The sequence below is a fragment of the Streptopelia decaocto genome (genome assembly GCF_964273445.1).
Source record: "Streptopelia decaocto genome assembly, chromosome: 1".
Lineage (NCBI taxonomy): Eukaryota > Metazoa > Chordata > Aves > Columbiformes > Columbidae > Streptopelia > Streptopelia decaocto.
This window is the reverse complement of record NC_138663.1, coordinates 106,809,472-106,831,110: the sequence shown is the minus strand read 5'-3', so window position 1 is coordinate 106,831,110 and position 21,639 is coordinate 106,809,472. Positions and strand designations below refer to the sequence as shown.

General features: G+C 38.2%; 1 protein-coding gene across 8 annotated transcripts in view; it reads left to right on the top strand.

Moving 5' to 3' along the window:
* Positions 1–21,639, top strand: part of SMPX (small muscle protein X-linked) — a 40,639-nt gene that overhangs the window by 298 nt on the left and 18,702 nt on the right. For 7 of the 8 annotated variants that reach the window (XM_082075341.1, XM_082075342.1, XM_082075340.1 and 4 more), the window contains exons 2-4: positions 3,370–3,429; positions 8,179–8,268; positions 12,211–12,364. In XM_082075341.1, the coding sequence (XP_081931467.1) occupies positions 3,391–3,429; positions 8,179–8,268; positions 12,211–12,351 (270 nt within the window). In that variant the 5' untranslated portion in view covers positions 3,370–3,390 and the 3' untranslated portion in view covers positions 12,352–12,364. Of the gene's footprint in view, positions 1–1,463; positions 1,489–3,369; positions 3,430–8,178; positions 8,269–12,210; positions 12,365–21,639 lie in introns of those variants that run through there. The other variant, XM_082075345.1, reaches the window with a different exon arrangement.

Sequence of the window (21,639 nt, the reverse complement as noted above, 5' to 3'; positions counted from 1 at the left end):
TCTGCTTATTTAATATGCAGCCTATCAGCATATTCAGAGCAGATTGTTATTGCTTCATAGCCTTTGGGAATCTTTAAAGATTTAAAACAGAAAGCCGCTTAAATACCTAGTGACTGGTATGAAGCCTGTGTATTAGCTCAAATACTGTAGTACACAGGTACACGCTTACTGTTTTCTATATGTTACAGCTAGTGAATTATTACGGGGGGGGGGGGGGTGGTGAGGGTAAGAGGGGTGTTCTTTTGCTGTAAGCTTAATAGGTAACTGTAGTGGAAACAACTGCATTACAGAAAACGTTGTTGTATTTGCCTAGAGCTTGTAGTAAGTTTTTGTGTAGCAGACTGGAAGCTGCAAAGCAGGGGGTTCTTTTATTTCTTTGTACTAGCCGAATCTCACAGTAGTATAGTTCCTGTCAAAGCCTTTTAAGAAGATAATGCACTTCAGTTCTGTGTCCAAAATACCCCTTGTGCTTGATGCCGCAAGTGTGGTGGGGGGGTAAAGAGAGCTTCCAGGTGGGGTGTGGGGAGGGTTCTTTCTGTTGTCAGTGTGCTGCTGAACATTTCTGCGGATTACGAAAGATAGTATCATGATATCTCATTGTATTTAAAGCAAATTGAATAAGTCAGGGTATTATCTTGCTGCAGCACTGTCAGAACTTATTTTTAGCAGAGGGACAGTAGATATGTCCTTTGTTTTAAAAAGGTTTTCTTCAAAACACTGATTTATTTCACCGTAGTGGTCCTATATTTCACAAGTAGCCCTGTTCATGGGTACTTTCACTGAGAAGCAAGGGAATTCACAGGGGAGGTCTGGCATGAAACAGCTCCAAATGAACTAACGCTGTTGCTTTCTAAGTTTGGCTCAGCATGCAGCCCATAAAAGGTAAAAGGTAAGGTGTGGGGAGGTCAAAAAACCACCAGGGAATACAGGCTGCGTGCGTCTGCATTTTGCTGGGTGCTTACTTGTGAAGTCCTGTGGTGGAAATGAGGGTGAAGAGTGATTTCTTCAAGTTTGCAGAGCTGATTGGAATGCCAGAACTTAATACAATCAGTGCAGCACACTTGACTCTCTCTCTGAGGTGCATGGCAAAAGAACAGAGAAATTTATAAAAATGAACTAAACACTTCAGTAATAGATGCATCTGTAACCTAAGGTTTATTTTCCTGTGACTGATGGTCAGTATTGCTCTGGAGAGAAACTCAGGGAAGGGAGGGAAAGGAAGAGAGCCAGAGAAGATTGTCTATTTTTACTCAGTAGCATGCTGTTGTCCTGATTTCTCTGGGAGTAATGAGGACAGTATGAACCGGTAGGAAAATCACCACCTCCAAAAGCAGTCCTGCACAATTGTATCATGCATCTGTCTTTAGGAAGCAGTGTCTGATTGCAATCATTTCCAATGCAGACTTCTTGTGAACCCAGAGCACCTCACTGAGGAGTACTATTGCTGTGCTTGGTTTAAAGTCAAGATTCAGTGTAAATCCCTGCCTGGTGAGCTCTTGGTGTCCTGAGAAGTGTGTATTGGTGTTTTTTACAATGCACAGGCACGCAAGATGGAAAAGTAAATTTTAGCTTTAATTTCTTTGTGTCAGTGTTTAGAAACTAGATTCACAGTGCTTTAAAGTGTTTTATGTTAATTTCCTGTGCTTTTGTTTCCATTTCTCATTCCGATTAGAAAGAGGAAAAGATGATAAGAAAAATTAATTAAACTTTTCTGTGTTATGAGCCCTATCTTTCCGATAAACTGGGGGATTGTTTTGTATTTGTCTTTTGAATACAACCACTGGTTAACAGCACAGTTATTTCTATGCATAGTAAAGATTTTTCAGAAAGGAATGAGAGTGCAGTAAATGCTTTTGGCTTTTGGAAAACTGTGCAAATTTTGTCATGAACTTCAGTGGCTGAGATTTCATTCCCTGAAGTTTTAAAACTGCCTCTGATTTTAAGATTTTATATGTAAATATAAGACCACAATATGAAACTCACTGGAAGCACGCTGGTTTTCTTTTTCATAGTGGGATTTTTTTCTGACTTAATAATTTGTTGGAAGCAATTTAAACCCAAGCAACCTATGAAGATGACATCCTCTGATTTAATACTATGTGTTGGCTTGGACAGCACTATACAGCTGGGAGTGTGATCAGAGGGAGACCTCTAATGGCAGGTCATTTTTACTTTGAGTAAACTTTACTTTCTGTGCAGAGTTACACACAAATTTAAAGCCAATGCAAGAGCAAGTCTTCCATGAGGCTCTGGTGATACACTTTTACGCTGATATTCCAGACTGAAGCCAACCTACAACTCATCTGCCTTTCTTTGCTACCGCTTCCATGTGACACACTCTTTGGACCACCAAAGTCTTTGACCCACTTTTGATTTCTCAGTATATTTCTATTCTCTCCTATGTCATTTATTACTTTTCTCAATATTTTCTTTCTCATCTCAGGTTAAATATTGCAGTAAACATATGCTGTAGTTTGTTTGTGATCAATGAGTTCTCTGGTGAACTCATTTGTCACCTTTTAGTATTTTGAGTAATAATAAGATAGTTTAAATAGCCAGACTTTGATGAAGGTCTAGTCCAGTTAGAATATTAAGAATGAGAAGTCAAGAAAATGTTTTAATTCATGTGATAGCAAAATTTCTTGCATTTTATTTTTACCTTTACAGAATCTATTGACTTTCGTGATTTCCATTTGTTATTGTATGTTAATACTGCGTCAATCCATATTTCTATGTATGCATAAAATCATATGAAAATGTCCATTCTTTCTTATCTACCTTCTTGCTAAAGAAAATCAATGAATCCATGTGATCTAAACTTTGAAGAGAGGCTACTTTGTGCCCTAGGAACTGCCAAACAAATTTATGGTTTCTTGATCATTTTGAATCTATATGCATTAAAGATTTGCAATGCTCTGTGAGTCAGAAAATGGTTATGTCTGCATTTATCAATGTTTTGTAGTAAGTTATGCTTTACTGAAAGAAGGTTTAAACAGAGTTCAAATAATTCCCACATACATAGTGTGGTAGAAATAATCATACATTGTTTATCCTCAAATGCTTCCCTTAATTCTTACTCATTTTACAATGCCATTAAGGAGAGATTCCTTATCTCTACTCGTTATTGTTTTTAATGTGAAAGAGATAGCTCTATTTGTGGCTATGAAAGATTAATTAGAGCAGCTCGGGTGTACTGTCACTTTCTGATATTCAGAAGGAATAACTAAGCAACTCTGAAACTGAGATGGAAAGAGGATCTGGGCAGATGAAATGGATGCCTGTCAAGAGGCAGCATGGGTTAAGTTCTAGCTTATCTCCCCCAGCTATCAGAATGTCAGAGCCTGTAACACTTTCCCATTTTGCTTGCAGGGATAAGCCTCTGTCTTAAAAATGTCAAACCAGCCAGCGTCACATGTCAAAGCCATTCAGGTAAGAGACAGTATTTTGTTTCTAATATAACAAAAATAGCAAATCTCAACCTCCATTGCTTGGCAAACTGCATTTTGCTCATACAAAACACTGCAGAAGTGCTAACTGGAAATTGCTTTTTTAAAGTACAAAGCTTGGCAGATATGAAAGCACTGCAAAAGTTTGACCGGAAGAGCATCTTATAATCTGAGCTGATAAAAAACTGGATCAGATAGCTTGGTTGATTGCTTGTTTTCATGGTCTTTCCAATGTTAGGCTATGTCTGTTCATGGGTCAGCTAAGCAAAACGTGGTGATACATCTGCATAACTGATCAGAAATATAAGTAAAAATAATTCTCGCAACTATTAGATTTTCCACAGAGTTAATAAAATGCTGGAAGAATTATAGGCTAAAAAGATGGCACAGGTATTGAAGCTTTTCATGTCTGCATTCCTTTCGAAAAAAGCCCACAACTTCCAATATTTGCTTAAGAAACATTTTATTTAAAAGCCAAAGTAAAATGAGAGAAATGTTGATATTTTCATTTAAAAAAAAAATCTTATGTGTCACGTACCTCCTCAGATGGCATATGCTCTCAAGGATGCCATTGGTTGTTACATACTTGTAGAAGAAAGCTGGAGAGTTATCCCCACATCATCGTGAAGCAGCATCATGGAGACTGTATTTAGCTATCATCAATTCTGGTTGAAAGGCCAAAGTACCCCCTGAGCTCCAGATTTTTACAGAATTTTAATGTATTTTGTAAAATGCACTTGCAATCAAATTTTCCAACGAATTCAGATTCCCTTAAGATTATGGAAGAAGCACAAATCGGAATTTCTAAAGTCCAATCTATCCTATATTTCCCCAAGATAATACTAAGTCCATGGACTGGAGTATCAAGAAGATTAATTACCCAGTGGTATACTGAAGTTGCAAGGCACAGTAAAAATGTTAATTCTGTTTACCATCATCAACTCCCCAAACTTCTGTGCTGTAATTCAGTTGATGTCAGATGAAGTTTGCCATTGATTTCACTCAGTACAAATTTTTGTCCCTCTTTTACAGTGACTGTGGAAATGTTTGCATCATTAATGAGCAAATGTAGATAATTTATAGCTCAAAATATTTACATTTTACATTTAGATTCCATAGGCACATATAAGCATTTTTAAGGAATTAATTTGGTTTACTTTTCCCTTAAAGATGCAGTTATAGACTCCTTTTTATGTTTATGATGACTTCTAAATGTAAAAAATTGCTTCTAGTTTCTCCATTTAAAAAGTGCATTAAGTTTGAGAACTAAGTTTGATATCTTAAAAAACTTTAATTATTGCAAAGGTAATTAGAATAATAATAAAAAGAAAAAATTACAGCATAAACTTTAAACTAAATCTATTAAACATTCCGTCAAAGTTTGCTCCAGCAGGGAGACTTGCACTTGAATTGATGCCTATTACACTTCAAGAACTGTTAAGAACCATGACTCAAAATGTCGCTTTACTTTTATACATTGTGATTCATATATTGTGATCCTTTGTTAATATGTGCTATTATAGTAGGACTGACATCTGCTGGAGTATATACATCATGCTGTGGCAATGAAAATTTAATGGTGCTTTACTAACAGAAGTATTTCATGGCAGTCTGTGTCAGAAGTGGCTTCTTTCTGACCATGTGCAATGTAAGCTAAAATCTTCACCTGCCAACAGCCATTAAATGAAGATGTAGGAGAGTTAAAGGTAGAAACTAGTTCCCAATAATAGTTTGGAGCAATAGAGGACCGAAGTGCTTCCCAAGAGTAGTTTGTGGTGATAGAGGACCAAAATAGTGTTAATTCCTGGCAACATTCATTGCTGGCCTCCTCCTCTCAGAGTGTAAAAGGCTGTGGACAGCTCTGGCTAATAATTATTTGACCTACAAACACCACTCCTGGCTTTCCCCAGAGGTAAGGGTGGGGGGTTTCCTGTTTTTTTTTTTTGTTTTGGTTTTATGTTTTGTTTTGTTTGTTTGTTTGTTTGTTTTTGTATTTGCACTTGTTTGTTTGTTTTTGCATTGTTATTTTTGTTGTTGCTTGTTTGTTTTCGTTTGTTCATTTTGTTTTGTGGGTTACATTCAGTTTTCTCTGTTCTCTTTTTTTAAAAAACAAACAAAACAAAATGAACGTGTTTATACTGAAGTGGCTTTCCAGCTTATTCAGTCATCCTTCTGGACAGCTAGGAATGGCTGTGATGCTGTGGAGAGCTTACTGCAACAGTCTTCAACTCATGCAGGGCTGCCAGTAATTCAAGACGCAACAGTTCCTGATCTGGATGCCCTGTTTCTCATAAACAGAAAGAGGAACACAAACAGATCTCTAAATACTGGTTTAATTGTGTCAAACCAGCAATCTGTGTCATATGTCATGTTTACAGATAATTTTTCCTTTGGTCTGTTCAGGAAGACCTTAGTCCAGTGAATCAGTACGCATACCTACTCATTATGAGAACTGCAATGGCATCTAAAACATGGTAAACACTTTCCAAAATGAAAGGAAGAGGCAAACCAACTAGTTTTAATAATTAGTATGCTTAATAATAATAATCACATCTAGAAAGTGTGTCTAAACCAATTATAATTTAGGATTTCAGGAGTCTGGAACGAAAAATTTCCTGATTAGCATTTCACTGGATGGAGAGCAGGCTCGTATCTCAGTCCCAGCAGACAGGTGACAACAGGCCTGAAACATATTTTAAAATCAAAGTTGCAAACCCATGCTGATTGCAGCACAACACAGTCCTCGCAGAGCCCTGCTGGCGCACAGAATTTGGTCCACCCATTACTTAATTTAATGTCATGTTCCATTCGATGATGGACTCGTGATGGTTCTTTTACCTTGATCTCAGAGCGCAAAATTACCCCTTCACATAACAATTCTCATCATCATGAGAACAACACCCCTTTTGCACTTTGAGATGTTTTGGTTTGATTCCGAGAGACGGAGGCCTCTACACTACTTGCACTCCTCTGTTTCCCAGAATCCCATCCTCATTGCCAATTAAACATCACGGTCCATTCAGTGTTTCAGCTCTGCAAACCTGTATGACCATGCTAGCTGTAAATTGCAGAGAAGTTTCATATTCCAAAAAAAGAAGCTGCCTGGAGGTACCAGAGCCTGGCAGGGGAGATGATTAAAAATAAAAATAGGAAAGCTGTTTTTTTCCATTCCTAAAAGAAATAATGGGTTAAGTACTGTGAGGCTGAAAATGCCCTATCTCCTGGGAACTTAGGAAGTGCAGATGAAAGGTTTCACAGTATCTAAACTAATGCTTAGTGAAAAATCCTTATGAAACTAATACCCTGTTGTCTATAAAGTAACATGACCCTGCAGACATTTGCCAGCCCCACTGAAATCACCTTGCATAAGTAAAATGAAGGGAAATAAATATATAAATAGAATAAAAGTAAGGGTGGTTGTTTCTTGGCAAATTGATTACAGCTGTCTGAACAGTTGTTGTTACTGAAAACAGTGGGCTGTTTTCCTCCAGTTGCCCAAGCTGGGGCACGATCTGTGAGACCATGATTTGAGCAAAAGGATTGAATTGTTCATCTTCATTTAATGCAAATCAGTCAGATGGTAAACTAACAATAACATAGCTTGCTGTTGGAAGGTTCTCCATTTCCACTCCATAACATCACCGATTCACCCCCTGGTTTTACCAGTGGGAGTCATGATATTTTGATGACATTTCCTAGGAGCAGCTTCTCTTCTGAGATCATGAGATAAGAATAAGTACAAATTGTGCATTTTGTTGATCACACCGTTTGACTTTTAAAATAGTCCAGGCTGGGTCATATCGGAAAATAGATACATTTTAGCTGCTCTTTCCTAAGCAATGTTTTCTGCCATTCTTTTCTCAAAAATCTTTATTTTCAAGGTATCTATTATAAGCCTCATTTGTGTTATGGCTACTGGCTTTCTGCCACAGACAAAAAAATCAAACTGAGACGGCCAGGTGGATATCATTCTGGAGGGAGTTTGCTAAAGCCAGGTCTGTCTGGCCTTCGAGCCAGCTCAGTCTGCTTGGACTGCTGAGTCCTCACTGCAGACCAGGCTGGGGTTTCTGGGCAAAACCTAGTGGGTGCTGGAGAGGCAAAAAGCCTTCCTGTCTTTTCCTACAGATCCTTTTTGCAACCAAGGGACCTATTTCTAGGACTAAGGCATTGCATTTGCAGTTTGTAACATCCGTGGGTAGATTTTGTCCATAAAATCACATTTTAAACACTCATGGCTTAAATTGGCTCAGGATGGGCTTTCCTATCCGACTGTGATTAAGTGAAGTGAGAACTGGTGTCATTGGGGGAGGGACAGTGGTCCAGTGGTTTGGGTGTTACTGTAGGATTTGGGTGACTTACACTTAAACGCTGATTCTGGCACTTGCTTTCTGTTTGACCTTGCCAAAACTGAAGCAGACCCAGAAATCTAAAGACACTTTTGTGTCTAATACTAATTTGTTTAAAGTCCAGTGGAATCAGAGAACATCAGGCTAAAATTCAGAACTTGAAAAGCTTTCCAAGTAGCGCTTTTTTTTTCCGCTTTCCATCTTTAAAATGGAGCTGAAAGCACTTCTCTTTCCCACAGGAGTGGTGTGATGATGCACACATTGAAGGCGTAAATGCTTGGGAATCTCAATAATGTCTATATTTTTGTTCCACCCCTTTATAGAGTTTTGCCATTTACGTCTATTTCTCAGTCACTATTATATGCATCATAATTTCCTTCTCACAGGCTAATATTAACATCCCAATGGGAGCATTTCGACCTGGTGCGGGCCACCCCCATAAAAGAAAAGAACTTACACCTGAAGGAGTGGAGGAGGTAAGGAAAAAAGATGGTTTTGTTTGTTTGTTTTATTCTTATTTTTTCCCTTAGGAGAATCCCTGCCATTGATGGAAGAAAGACTTTCAGTCAAGTTATACCAATCTTAGGTACCACAGGTGAACATACACTGATCATACATGGAAATAACTGGACACCTGCTGAACACTATATATACATTGTCCTGGTTTCGATGCCAAGGCACCAATAGGAATTTAAACTGTTTCAAAGGTATGTGGCTCTACTTAAAAGCAGGATGATATCTGCTGTCAGGAAAGAGAGACAGGATCTCACCAGCAGTGTTTCTCAAGACTGGAGTTGATTGGATACAGCACGAAAAGTTATAGCAAGGCTTTGACATAATCTCCTACTACCTGCTGCCCTGCAGAGGGATTTATTGTTACAGCTTAGCAATACTCAAACAGGTTTTCAAACCTGACACTTTGGAATATTTATCAACAAGTAGAAATTGAATGTGAAGACTATACATTTGCAAGTTAAAAACAGAAATTGTGAATCCATTTACCTACATAGGGTGAAAATACTTCATTTTAGATGGAATTCCGTGTTTGCATGCCAGTGTTTTACAGTGGGTATTTAACACTGAGGTTTGAATATGAAGTCAGATTTTTACCTTAACCAACACTGAGCACAAAGGTTATGATTAAATGCAGCTGTCATGTTTATGGATGATGTTAAAAGATTCTATTTACCACGAACTCCAATCATAAACAAGAACTAAAACCAACAATGGAGAACAAGTTAGTGGAATACTCCAAACAAGAAAAAAAATGCAAACAAGAATGAGTGCTTAGGGCTTTCTGGACAGCTGGCTTAGTTTGGATTTATAATTCCCAGCTGAGAACTGGTCCTGCTGGACCAGACCTGTGGATGCTCCCCACAACCAAGGGCAGGAAAGGTTCCAGCTGACCCCACACAGCCGGACTGCCTCTCTTGCTGCCATGTGGGTGAAGCCAGGCTGTGGTGTTAGGAGGGAGTCTTGCCCCCAGGCAGAATAGAGCCGTGAGGACCAGGAGGGAGGTTGATAGTCACTTGTCTCCAGGCACAAAGAGGTGCTGCTACTGATGCAGCCCCAAACAAGAAGCAACAAAATTCATTTTGGACAATCAACATCTCCTTCCGACCTGGTACCGGCACTTGCAATGGTCAGGTTTAGTTATATAAGAGCTGATTCTTCCTTTTCTGTCCAAATCAGACAGATTTTTTCTGAATTTCATCATATTTGATATAAATAGTGCTCTATTTACAGATAATTTTCCTAAAGAAATCAAACCCAGGCTGGCTTAACTGTTCTTAAAAAGATTTTAAAAACTGAAAACCAAACATATAAAGTGACCTTGAACACATATTGTGACTTTCTCCCCTGGAAAGAAATCAAAACGCATTCTCTCTGCAGTAATTAAACTAGTGAAGGAATGCATGTTATTAAGCTGAAACTAATATAGGATGTGTGAATTCTGGTAGCATTTGAGAAATAAAATAAATGGCTAGTGCTAATAATTAGATTGGGTTGGGTAATTGAATATTGCTTTGCTTCTCAGTTATGTGAATACTACATATGAGACAGACATTATGGGATGAAAGTTTTTTCCCCCAGTTTTCTAGCCAATATGCAACCCAAGCGATGGGAGTAAAGACTACAGAAACAGATCTTGTAATATAAATAGAATAAAACCACTACCAGTGGACTTATCTTTTCAGCTTTCTCATTTTGTTAAGTTTTGCAGTGCAGCTCATGATTCTTTAGATCAGCGTTAGACAAATACAACTAAACACATCTTCCTCTAACAGTGCTTAGCATTTTTCACTGTATTTTAAAATCTTGGCAAAGGAGATGAGGGAAATATATGTCTTACTCAAAGGAATTGTTAAGTCATAAGGCAAGATTATTTCTGAAGGTCAGTGGAACAGATACGTTAATATACAACATAAATGAGGGGGTGGGAATTTCAGAAAATAACTCTTCTTCAGTCAGAGTATTTCCATGTGGGTATTTGTTAACTCTTGTATGTCTAAGTCACTCTTCAGACTTCAATAAAACTGAAGGCCAAGGTCTGATATCAGCTGTGCATTGCACACAGAGTGGGTGATAGAGGGAGGGGTGCAGTCTTAAACAGTACACACCTGAGATTAGAAAGGAAAGCTAACAGAAATGTACGGAGTGAAAATTCTCCAAAATTTGGTCAAAGTTTGCATCATTTGAGCTATGAGAGGAATGGTATTGTAGATCACTTGAAACTGTATTTTTAACACAGTATCTGCTATGATGTACTAATAAGAAGTAAGGAGCTAAGGGTATGGTAGTTTTTCATAGTTATTCAGATTACCTAGCTGTTCAAGAAAGTTGTCGAAAGAAACCATACTAGGTCTTGGTGTCTTTGTCTGCCAACACGATTTTGTACATCCCTCCAAACACCTTCTGTATCAATTTCTTTATTCTTCTTCTCTGCTTTGCCACTGTTCCAGGATGTTAGACCATTAAGCTAGATATTAGACGGTATATATAGTAGCTGAGGATGGACTACTGACTGAGATTTTAAATTATCAAACCAGAATAATAGTATAATATTATTAGTATTATCTTGTGTTAACTAATAGCATATTAGCTAAAAAGTGAGAAAAGATAACACAAGTTTATTAGGCCAAACAGTATAATTGTTGCTTCAGTTTTCTTATAAATAGTGATCTCTAGAAAGTTCATAAAGATCAGATAAGAAATGTCAGTTTTCTAAAATTCCTTGGGCTTTTGTGACTTGACATTGCAAAAATTTTACTTCCTGATTAGCATGTAGTCCATTAGTCAACAGAAAAAAAAGGGTTTATTGGCCAATAATCTTTGACTGAAAACTTTGGAGTTTTAAAAATGAAGGCAAATCTTAAGAACTGACTGTTCACAGTCAATACAGCTTTCAAAAAAGGGTGGCTAATAAATCTAAATAGGGAATTGACTCCAAAAAGCCCATCCAAAGAAGACATTCACACAGTAGTCAAAAAAGAAAAAATAATTTCAGAGTGAAATTATTTGCAGTAAAATATTAGTTCATCTCTAAACCTACATGATTCCCCCTGTATGCCAGATTTATAAAATACAGGACAGTCTGGAACAACCTTAAACTGCCTGCTGGAAAACTACTGCTTCAAAACATGGCTCAGTCTGGAACAGAAATTGTCTACAATACATACTGTACCTTATCTAGGAGTAATATTACAGCTGAGGAAGTACCAAAGGCTGAGATACTGTGGTTCATTGGGTAATTAACTGAGATGCTTGGTATTGTGTGACTGCTGTTATTTAGCCTGTATTTTAACAATGTCAGCAAAATAGCCATTAGGCACTACCCTAATTCAAACATAAAATGAGTAAAACCCTTCTGATCTCTACAACTGAGGTTAAGAAAAATTAAATGTCAACTCAAGCTGCACTTGGATGGAGCTTTTGGGGTCCATAACCTACTATCATAGCTCTTCTCCAGAGCTGCAGAAGGGCATGATGGTTTCCTTCCCCAACTGACTGGCAACTATGAGACTCTCAAAGAAATTAGATTATAAGAATGGTTCTTCCACTTTTTTCTCCCTAAAATATGAAGCAACTGGGAGTTGCCTTTAATGTTCTGCTCAGCTTATTTTCCACTGGTGGTCTGACACTGTAAATTCTTATTCATTTACCAAAAGATCTGCATCCCTCCACACTGAGCACCTTCTAATTTTTTTTCTTTTTGGAAGGTTTTTAGACCTTTTAGACAACCACCAACAAAACAACCTATCTCTTCATTCCACCACCACCACCCTCCCATTCCCTCAATTTCCATTGGGACTGTATTTAGTATAAAACTTATTTCTTGTTTCTCAAATAACTGACCTATGCTCATGCTCAAGAAATTGCTATTGTAGCAGTAAGGTCTCTGATATCCTTCCATACAGAGTGTTCCTGCTTCAACAGAGGAGGAGAAAGACAAGAAACATCTCCCAGGAGCTAAGAAACTTCCCGGTCCTGCTGTCAACTTGTCAGAGATTCAGAATATAAAGAGTGAGCTGAAATTTGTCCCCAAAGCTGAACAGTAGCCACAACAAGCAGGTGAGTAAAAGGTTCTTTGCATTGCTCTATGAGAAGCAGGCTGATCCAGAAACCTCTCTGTGTCAAAAGCTAGCTTTCCAATTGCTTCAAAGTATCTGGAATCAGGCCCCATATTTCAAAATATAAGAAGAAAAGGTCATAATTCTTGGCATTCTCTGTTATTTCAAACACGCAGCATGTGGGAGGTTATATCCGATGACATATGGCACCCATCATCCAGCCTAACAAAACGTGTGTTCAGCTATTAGGAATACTGAAGCCAGCTTAAAAATACAAGCTTCTTGCCTTGCAAGTACAAATTCCAGTTTTACAGAATATAGGACTTGTAGTTATGGACGCTAACTACAAATAAAGGTATTACAGTGCAAATAAATTTATCACAATTATGGACAAGTAGGTCAGTATTTCTGAAAAGCTCCTTTGGAACATTAGAGATTTGATAGTATTTTATTTCTGTAATTCAAAACCGATATGCTAATGGCTTCATGTATTTGATCATACAAGTGTACCCGGTGCTACTTGTGGCACCCAAGGACTTCCTATCTATCTGTGTGGACCCAGAAATATGATGTAGGGGATCTTAGGGAAGTCTGTGCTCCTCTGGAGTGGCAGCCGGAGACCAGGCAGGGACCCTCAGACCCTGCAGGCAGCATCAGACACCTATGGGTTGAACCACTGGTCTATGACTATCACCACAACTCATGCCTCACCTTATTTTACTGAAAAGGAAATGTTCAGCACTTCAACACAGGTTTCAGAATTATTTCTATCTAGTTGCAAACAAGGTCCATAAGCCTCCATTGTTCTACATTCTGAGCCTTAAAGATACAAATGATCATGTCCATGTAATTATCCTCTGATTTCCTTTGAAAAGCCTGAGTCAGAAAAGATGCATCGAGCAGTTACAGTGAAATTCAGCTGTACAGAGAAGCTTCAATACAACAAAAAGCCTGTCTACAGTAAGAAAGAGTTGTGCCACATAGTAGTCATCTGAATTACCAGTTGTGCCCAATGACACAAGTCCTTTTTATGATGATAAGAGGCAGAGCAGCTATGCTGAGTAAAAGAACATCATCTGGTAGTTACTGCACCAAAACATAAATGAAGAACAGAAGAAAACAGAAAGCAGTGCAAAAGGGTCATAGGAATACAGAAGCTCGATGGACCCAGAATCTGAAGGAAATGGCATACAATCTGAGTTAATTGCCCCAATACACACTGCAACATTAACTTATTTTTTATCTGCAAAGTAGTATGCCATTTAGAAGGAAAAAGTGTCTATATTTTTTCTTGCTTTTGCCCTGCTGTGTCATAATGTTCCTGCTATTTTAAAGAAACAACAGTCTTCCTCTTTACAAAAGCTGAGAAAAGGAAAATTAACATTTTGTAAAATGTAACATTGTAGTCATTACACTACAGCAGTGCCCAGAGAAATATGATTTTTTTAAAGCTGGGGCTTTAAAGAGTTTTTGCTCTGTAAGAGATATTTAGACATAAATTTAATCCCATACTTATTCTCAGATGATTGCTATTTTCAATGTTTAAAATAGTTTTTTAATAATTAGCTTACTGAGAATCTGACAGAAACATTAAGGGTGTGGACAGAGATTCACTCTAAAGAAAATATTTTTATGGAAAGGTCAGCAAAGTAAAGGGCATCGTGAAAGGTGTTACTGATTATCCTTTGGATGTGATGTTCTCTAGATAGTGGTAAACTGACTGGTCAATAGAATATGTCTGTGCAGAGTGTGTGCTGATAAATGAGGGCATTCTTTGGTTTTCACAGTTTGGAAATGAATTCTCTTTCGCATCAGTATAATAAACTCTTCAGATATTCACTGTCATGGGATTCCCCTTTGTTAATATTTTTATATTTTTTGTGATGTTCTGTAGGAAATACCCACTGAAACAGAGTAACTGCAAATTCTCTGGATAATTTCCATTATCCTGTGATCCTATAACATGATCTCATGAAAGTATCAAAAATATACACATATATATCAAAAATACCAAAGGTTTTAAAACTATAACAATTATTTCTAACACTTCCTCCTGGTATTGCCATTCTCATCGGATAGCTTCAATAAATTGCAAGTCCGCATGATCAATTTTATTTTAATTTTGATCCATATTTTCTTGCTTGGTTTTACATCAGCAAAAATAAGGAACTTGCAAAAGAGTAGGTTGCTTCATTATTTACAAACCTATTCCTACATAATTTGCCCTTTAGAGTAACTTCTGTTAAATACTTTTGGTCTTGCTCTTTCTCCAAATTAGGAAACATGAATAGACTTGCTAAGATCATAGTTGTGAGTCTAACAGTTTGTGGGAGGGATATAATTAGTGAGATGTCATGAAGCTGGATCCACTGAAGGTCATAAAATGCTTATCAGTTAAGATGTTCTTGTAGTCATCCCCTGCTGCTGGTCTATCACTTATAATTAACTAATTAGCTTGCTTTTCTTTGTCGTAAAGAATTTTTTTCTTCCACGGGCCTGTAGGTTATGTGTTTGATGCAGCTAGTTTTAATATACAACACAAGCTGTGATTATTTTTCCTTTTCTCCAAGTTTGTTGTTGCTGGTTTTTTTTCTGCTCCCTTCACATGCACATTTCTACCTGCACAAGAGCAAAACATGCAAAATAAAATAGTAAGAAAATAGCACGTGCTAATCAGCTAAATATATGTCCTATCGAATAAGTAATGATACGAAGCATCCAATTTGTGACAAACGAACTCTGGTATGGCAGAGATTTATTGCTGATTGTTGTGATACCTCGTGTGATAACTAGTATGGTCATTGTACCTGAAAACGGGTCTGAGCACAAACTGGCATTTTACCTGAGAATATATATAATTGCAACCCTTTACTATTACAACTCATATTTGGGTTCTTCATTCTGTTTTGTGTCCTGAAGTGTGGAGGTTTGTGTAACAAGACTTTTTATGATGCACTGTGAAGGCCCATGGAGTCTGAATGCTGGACTTCAGTTTTAAAGGACCTAAACCTTCAGCCAGACTGGTCTGTTTTTTTTTTTTTTTCTTGAAGAAGACTCTCATACTTACTGAAGGAACTTCAGTAAAAAAAAAAAGCAAAAAGGGAAATTTACTGCCTTGAAGTTACAAAAAAGTCTGTCATGAACATATGGGCAGCATTCCTGATACTGCATTCTGGTTTTGCTTGGAGAAAGTGCTTGTCAGGATCCTCATCACAGTTCTACTCAGAATTTGCTCAGACAAGGTTGCTGAACCATGCCTGGGCTCTTCCTAACAGGGTACCTATCTTGTTCGAGGTGTGATAAGCCACGCAACTGATAGATAATCTATTATCTTTCCTGGGAACTCTACTGGGGAGCGTGGTTTAATTGCAGAAGCTGAATGGTATTTCTGTTGTCAGATTACAGAAGGAAGGGTGTTGTATTTTGAGGGTAGAAGATTAAACAGCTAGCAAAAGCTTTCCAGGGCTGCTTAGTCATTATATTACTTGCAGCATTACCTCTTCTGTAACATATTGGGAATCCTGCCTTGCACAAAATGAGGAATCTTGTCAGCAGAGCAGTCTCTGAGATTGGCATCACTTGGGGAAGAGAAAGTGAGAAAGAGAAAAGAAAAATTCCCTTAGGGAACGGAGTTCTTATATCCATACTTACAAGATGTTCCTTGGTGTTGCTATTAATTATGTACAAAAAATGTCAATTACCCTGGGCTAAAAATACACATTATACATTTGTTCACTGAGTGCTGCAGATTTTAATTGCAGTTTTGTGCTATATACTGCTCTTAAGCTGCATCTCAGCCATCTACGTCTCTCCACGTCACTACTCTGACACACTGTTCAATGGTTTTGTCTTATTCTTGTGCTCACATGGACCAGAGGGATATGGTTAAACTGTTGTGCAGTAACAAGCAAAGTTATTGCATTTTGTTCAGCAAACATATCCAGTGCCTTGCTAGTAGAGGAACTCTGACATGCTGTAGGCTCTTGAAGCAGCCCCCAGGTTTTAAGAAAATGTGTTCAATTGATTAATTCCAAGTAGTCAGCCCTCACGCAACAGAAGGGAACTTTACATCGAGAGGATGCCAAGGTAGGTCAGGACCTCTGATCTCCTTAGCTGGCATGGGAACAATGATATGAAGAAGGAGAATGTGCTGCAAGAATTTCTGCAGTGACCTTCTGCCAAAGTCAGAGGAGGCTTGGGGGTATCTCGTCAATGTGTGTAAGTACCTGAACGGCAAGTGCAAAGAGGATGGAGCCAGGCACTTGTCAGTAGTGCCCAGTGACAGGCCAGCCCCAGACCCACTCACTGTTTGGCCTGTGATAATTTCAAAGTACTTATTGTGTTTTTCTATCCTTGGTTTCCTATGATCCTTCTGTCTTTTGTTCAGAGTTCTCAGATTAGTAGCACTTGGGGATTTTGTGGTCAGCCATAAATTTTGTCAGGTCACTTCTGCTTGTAAAATTGTTCTAAGAAACTAGGTAGTTGAGGGGTTTTAGGGTTTTTTTAACAGCATGTTTAAGGGTCTTTTGGTTTGCCTTCTAGGTTTTTTTGAGTCTACTTTTATCATACTTTCAGACTTCAAAACAGAAGAGCTAGAAGTTTCTTTTCAAAGACAAAACTGTAATCCCCAGGACATCATTTAATATCAGAGGAACCTTTGGAATCACGTTATCTCCTCTAGGAAAAAAAAAAAAAAAAAGAAAAAAGAAATAATCATGTTTTGTTTCACAGAATTTTTCATTCATAAGTAAAAATTCTGTTCATTGTCTCTAGCATAGCCTGCAGCTGTCCATCCTGACCTCAGAGTCTCTTCTCTAACACCAACGAAATGCTGTGGTAAGCTCCCAATATGTTATTCCGCAGGCCTTTGCAAGTCAAAGAGAGGCTTCCTCCACATTCTCTTATTGAATGGTGGAAGTGAGGAGAAGAGCAGACTGGAGAGACTCTGCTTTCTAGATGCCTAAGAAAGCTTGAAGGTATGCATTAGGAAGTTGATTTTACTGAGTAAAGAACAGGGCTTATTCTTATGAACAACAAAGGCTTCTACATAACTAGTTAGGAAAAGATTGTGTTTTGTGGTTTTGAAAACTGATTAATAATTTCAAAACAAACACTTAACAATCAGAAAACATTTTGTTCCAAAACAAATGACAAGAATGGATCCTTGTGCTTTTTCAAAGCATAAAATATGCAAAGTCTTTTATTTCCAAACTCTGTCTTCAAGCAGAGCATTTATATTACTGGAAGAGATAAGCACAAAGTAATAATTTGAAGTAATCACTATTATTTTTTAGAACATGAGCAGGTTTTTTACTTCTCTACCTTTACTATACTCAAGAGAGTTTACAAACATGTAGAGACAAACAGGCCTCTACACAAAGACAGAAGAAGTTTCCTCATTGAGCCTCTTGCTTTGAAATGTTAAGGCCCTTAAAATAACAAAATACTTCCCATGCTAGCAATGTGGTCCCACAAATCTCTGCTCCATTCTCAAGTGAGAACTGTCATTTTCTTGGAGAAACTTCTAAGTATTTTGTTTGAAAGCTGAAAATTCTCTTTAAAAGATGGTCACTGCAGTCTAGTAATGGCTTTCCTGGGATCACTCTGTTGGTTACTTGGTCCTGAACTTTCATTGTCAGACTCTTTTATATAGAAACCTCTATGTTTCTATCAGGGCTATTTGTGACAGATTTTTGTAAGAACTAAACTGTTTAGTCAATTCCCTGAGTTGGATGCAATTTCTGGGATGACGTCCCTCAAAGGAAGGTCAGAGAGGCAGGAAGCCTCCTGAAGATACCAGGTGTGGGGGGATCAGTGATGAGGGAAGAGGGGATACAGTCAGTGGAATTTTTCTTGCTTATCTCTGCTAAATGTATTAAGACGTAATACAAATGCATTGCAGCATTAAACAATAAGTACCACTGGAGTGTATTCCTCTTAGAAATGTCAGAACGGGATATCAGGAATTCCTAAAACTCCAGCTACTTGCTGTGTGAACCGACCCTGGTATTTAGAGTAGGTCCTGTGAATTACATGGCACTTACCATGAGGCATACGCATCCGAATACAAAGCCATGCAGAACGAATTGTAACCAAGGAACTGTGGGCATTCAATACTATTTGGAGAGGAGAAAAGAAACAGAACTGACCACTATTAAAGGGTTATGAGTGAGATGAGAGTGATGTTGTTTCTCTGTCCTTGGGAACTGTCCCACCAGCATTAGGTATGCCTGGAGGACTCAGACTGAAATGACAGGTGTCATCAGGAATCCAAAATAATAAATAATTCCAGCCTCTCTAACCTTACACAGTTCAAAATGTGTCCAGCCCAAAGGTTTTCTAGTGCATACATCAGAGTAAAACAGCTAACTGCTTTTGAACACATGAAGTGCAACTTCCTACTTTATTAATGGCTCAGATAGTTTTATCAAATCTACATAAATTGTAGCCAATTAAGCTGACAGTATGAACTGAAATATCATGACTCTGATGTGATAATCAAATGAATTTTCTTCTAAATTTAGTGCCTCATCATTTTGGTTTATAGTTTTTTTGTTCGTTTCATTTGATAAAAGACTACCAATTATGTTTTCACAGCCTTGTGCTCAAGAACCACATAAATTACTGCGCCACTGTACTTTTTAATCTCTTGCAGAGATGGCTTGATATTGCATGAGCCTTGTGATTCCTGTCTGGGAGCTGGCCATGCACATGTGTCATGAGCCGTACTCTGTACTTAGGATTAGGCCTGCTTCAGCCACCAAATTGCTCCTGCTGTGCCTTGTTTTGAACTGTGTAGCTTTTTTTAGTGCCAAGGCTACTTCTGTTCCATGCTGAGTTGCAAATTTCATATGAAAGTGGATAACATCATACAACAGTAGAACTCACCGTATGTAGTAAAGTGTCTTATATAGGTAGAGCTCACCATTACAGTGATCCCAACATCTGTTGCCCAGTTGGCAACACTACTGTGGAAATATTATTCTGCAGATGTTACTGGGTTTTGCTGTTTGTATCTGCTGCCATTCCCCTAATTCCTCCCTCTTAATTCCCTTCTGACTTGCAGTAGCAGTTTCAAATACAATGTATTTCCATGCACTATGAGAGCAAAGTACACAGTCATAAATAAGCATTTCCTATGGGAATGTGTATTGGTTTAACTCTCAGCATTGGTCACACTGATTTGCTGCAGGTTGTCATTAGTTGAAAGGAAACTCAGCTGAACTAAACTTTGATTGATCTTGGAACAAATATAAGGTCTTGTTTTCTCTCCTTCCATTTAGTGGTTATATTAGTATGGCTGTATTTGTTTCTGACCACCAATGACTGAGCTCCATGTATAAATATGGATTCAATAAAAGCAGAATAAACCCCTCAGACTTAGTCTTTAGAACTTACTCCCCCGCTTTGGAAAAGTTGCCATAATATTGCTTTTAATTTAATAACTCAGTTTTTCAACTGATAAAAACAAATAAATCAAGCCCTTCAGCTTTTAGCTCTCTTGAGTCTTTGTTCCGGTTTGTTGCCTTGGAGCAAACCTCCTCTTAAAATTGCTGTTACTCCTGCATGGCCTTCTAGAGCCTTTTACAGTACAGAAATGTAATCTTGGAGCAAACAATAGCTGCAGTCGTGAATGCACTTAGGGAAGAAAAGGGCAATGGCCGTACTTGCCCTGCGTCCTAGCAAATGAACCATGGGAGAAGCAGGCTAACCGGCCCATGTCTTCTGCCGTGTTAGTGCATTTTAACGGCAGTGGTAGCAGCAACGCTGGTGTGCACAAGGAGAGAGCAGGAGTGGCAAAATTGCTTTGACTGAGGAAACATCAAAGGACAAAAAAACTTGCCCCAAAGCCAAACTGCTGCTGCTCTGAGGGAAGGTCATGATGGCAAAAACTAGATGGTGTTATTTCAAGGCTTTGAAAGGTGCAGCCTTTATATAGAAGATGAAACCAACACAAAGTGTGTACTGAAATGGAAGAAAATACGAATCTGAAGTCTTCATACCAAATATTTGAGTAGGCAGAATGCAAGGAAGAGCAAACCTCCAGTTATTTCTGTGTTTGCAAATCATGCTGTTCTTGAGTGCAGTATTCTTCTGTCAAAGACTGAGACAGACTATGTCCTCTGCTGTACACATCATTTAAAGAGCTCAGATATTTTAATTTCTCAGTTTCCTTGTCTTTTTATGAAAATAGTTGAACTAATCTGTCTCTTCAGGGTCTGAATGGAAGCTTTTATTTTGAAAGAAGTAGTAATCTTTCTCCCTTTTAATGCTCAAGACAAGAAGAACTCTCTCTGTGAAGACAAGAGGCATATTTTCAGTTTTCAGTCCACTCTGCTGAAAGTAAAGTGAATTCAGACAGACATATCTCACATTTACCTCTTTTTTTTTTTTTAAATTTTATTTAAGCCCTTTATTAAAAAGTACCAAATTATGCAATGAGGCAGTATTGCATTCCTTTCCTCTTTATATGCTTTTATTATTTATCTTCTCAAGGGAGACATGTCTTAGAATAGATTTGCTATTAGATGTTCGAACAATTACTTCTGGGGCAAATAATTTCTGCTTTTTTAAGGAGGAGCTAAGTGTTGTCTATCGAGTTACTTCAGTTTAACACATCAGTAGACAACACCTGAACCTCTGTTGAGCATGTGAATGCTTCAAAGTCTTTGACAAGCCAATAGAAACCTCAGCGAGAATGTTCACATTCTGCTTCACATGTGAAAAATAAGAGATTGAACCTAGCCAAACACCGTAACTCAGCTGGCAAGCAGTAGCTTGCTGGGTCACAGGGCAACTTGGTTACATGTCCAAGTGTGAAGTTTTTTATAGTTTGGTTAAAAATTAAAGAAATCTGTTACCCTAAGGCTGGATGAGAAGTAGAGAAATTAGCTCCGGCTCCTTAAATGCCTTACTGTAAGAGACACCACGGTGGTGACTAGAGACTGGTTCCCAGAGAAGCGTGTGCTGACCTGAGACTAAAGGCCTCATTTCTGAGCTGAAGATTAACTATCCTTCAGCAAGGCAAAATCCTTGAGACCCCACCTGCAGTGCAAGTTTTGGCATCTAATTCCTTCCATCAAGGCAAGCCTCTGTTATGAAAATCACACACAATGGCATTAGGGTGCCTTGAGCCAGTGGAGTATTCCTTGATGTTCCTCACCAGTGGCTGTGATTTTATTAACAGCGCAGGGATCAGATACCTTTTGGGCAAAATGGTGCAGGCAACTGTTTCTGGTAGCCATGGCGAATGGCAGAACACAATGAACTGCTCTG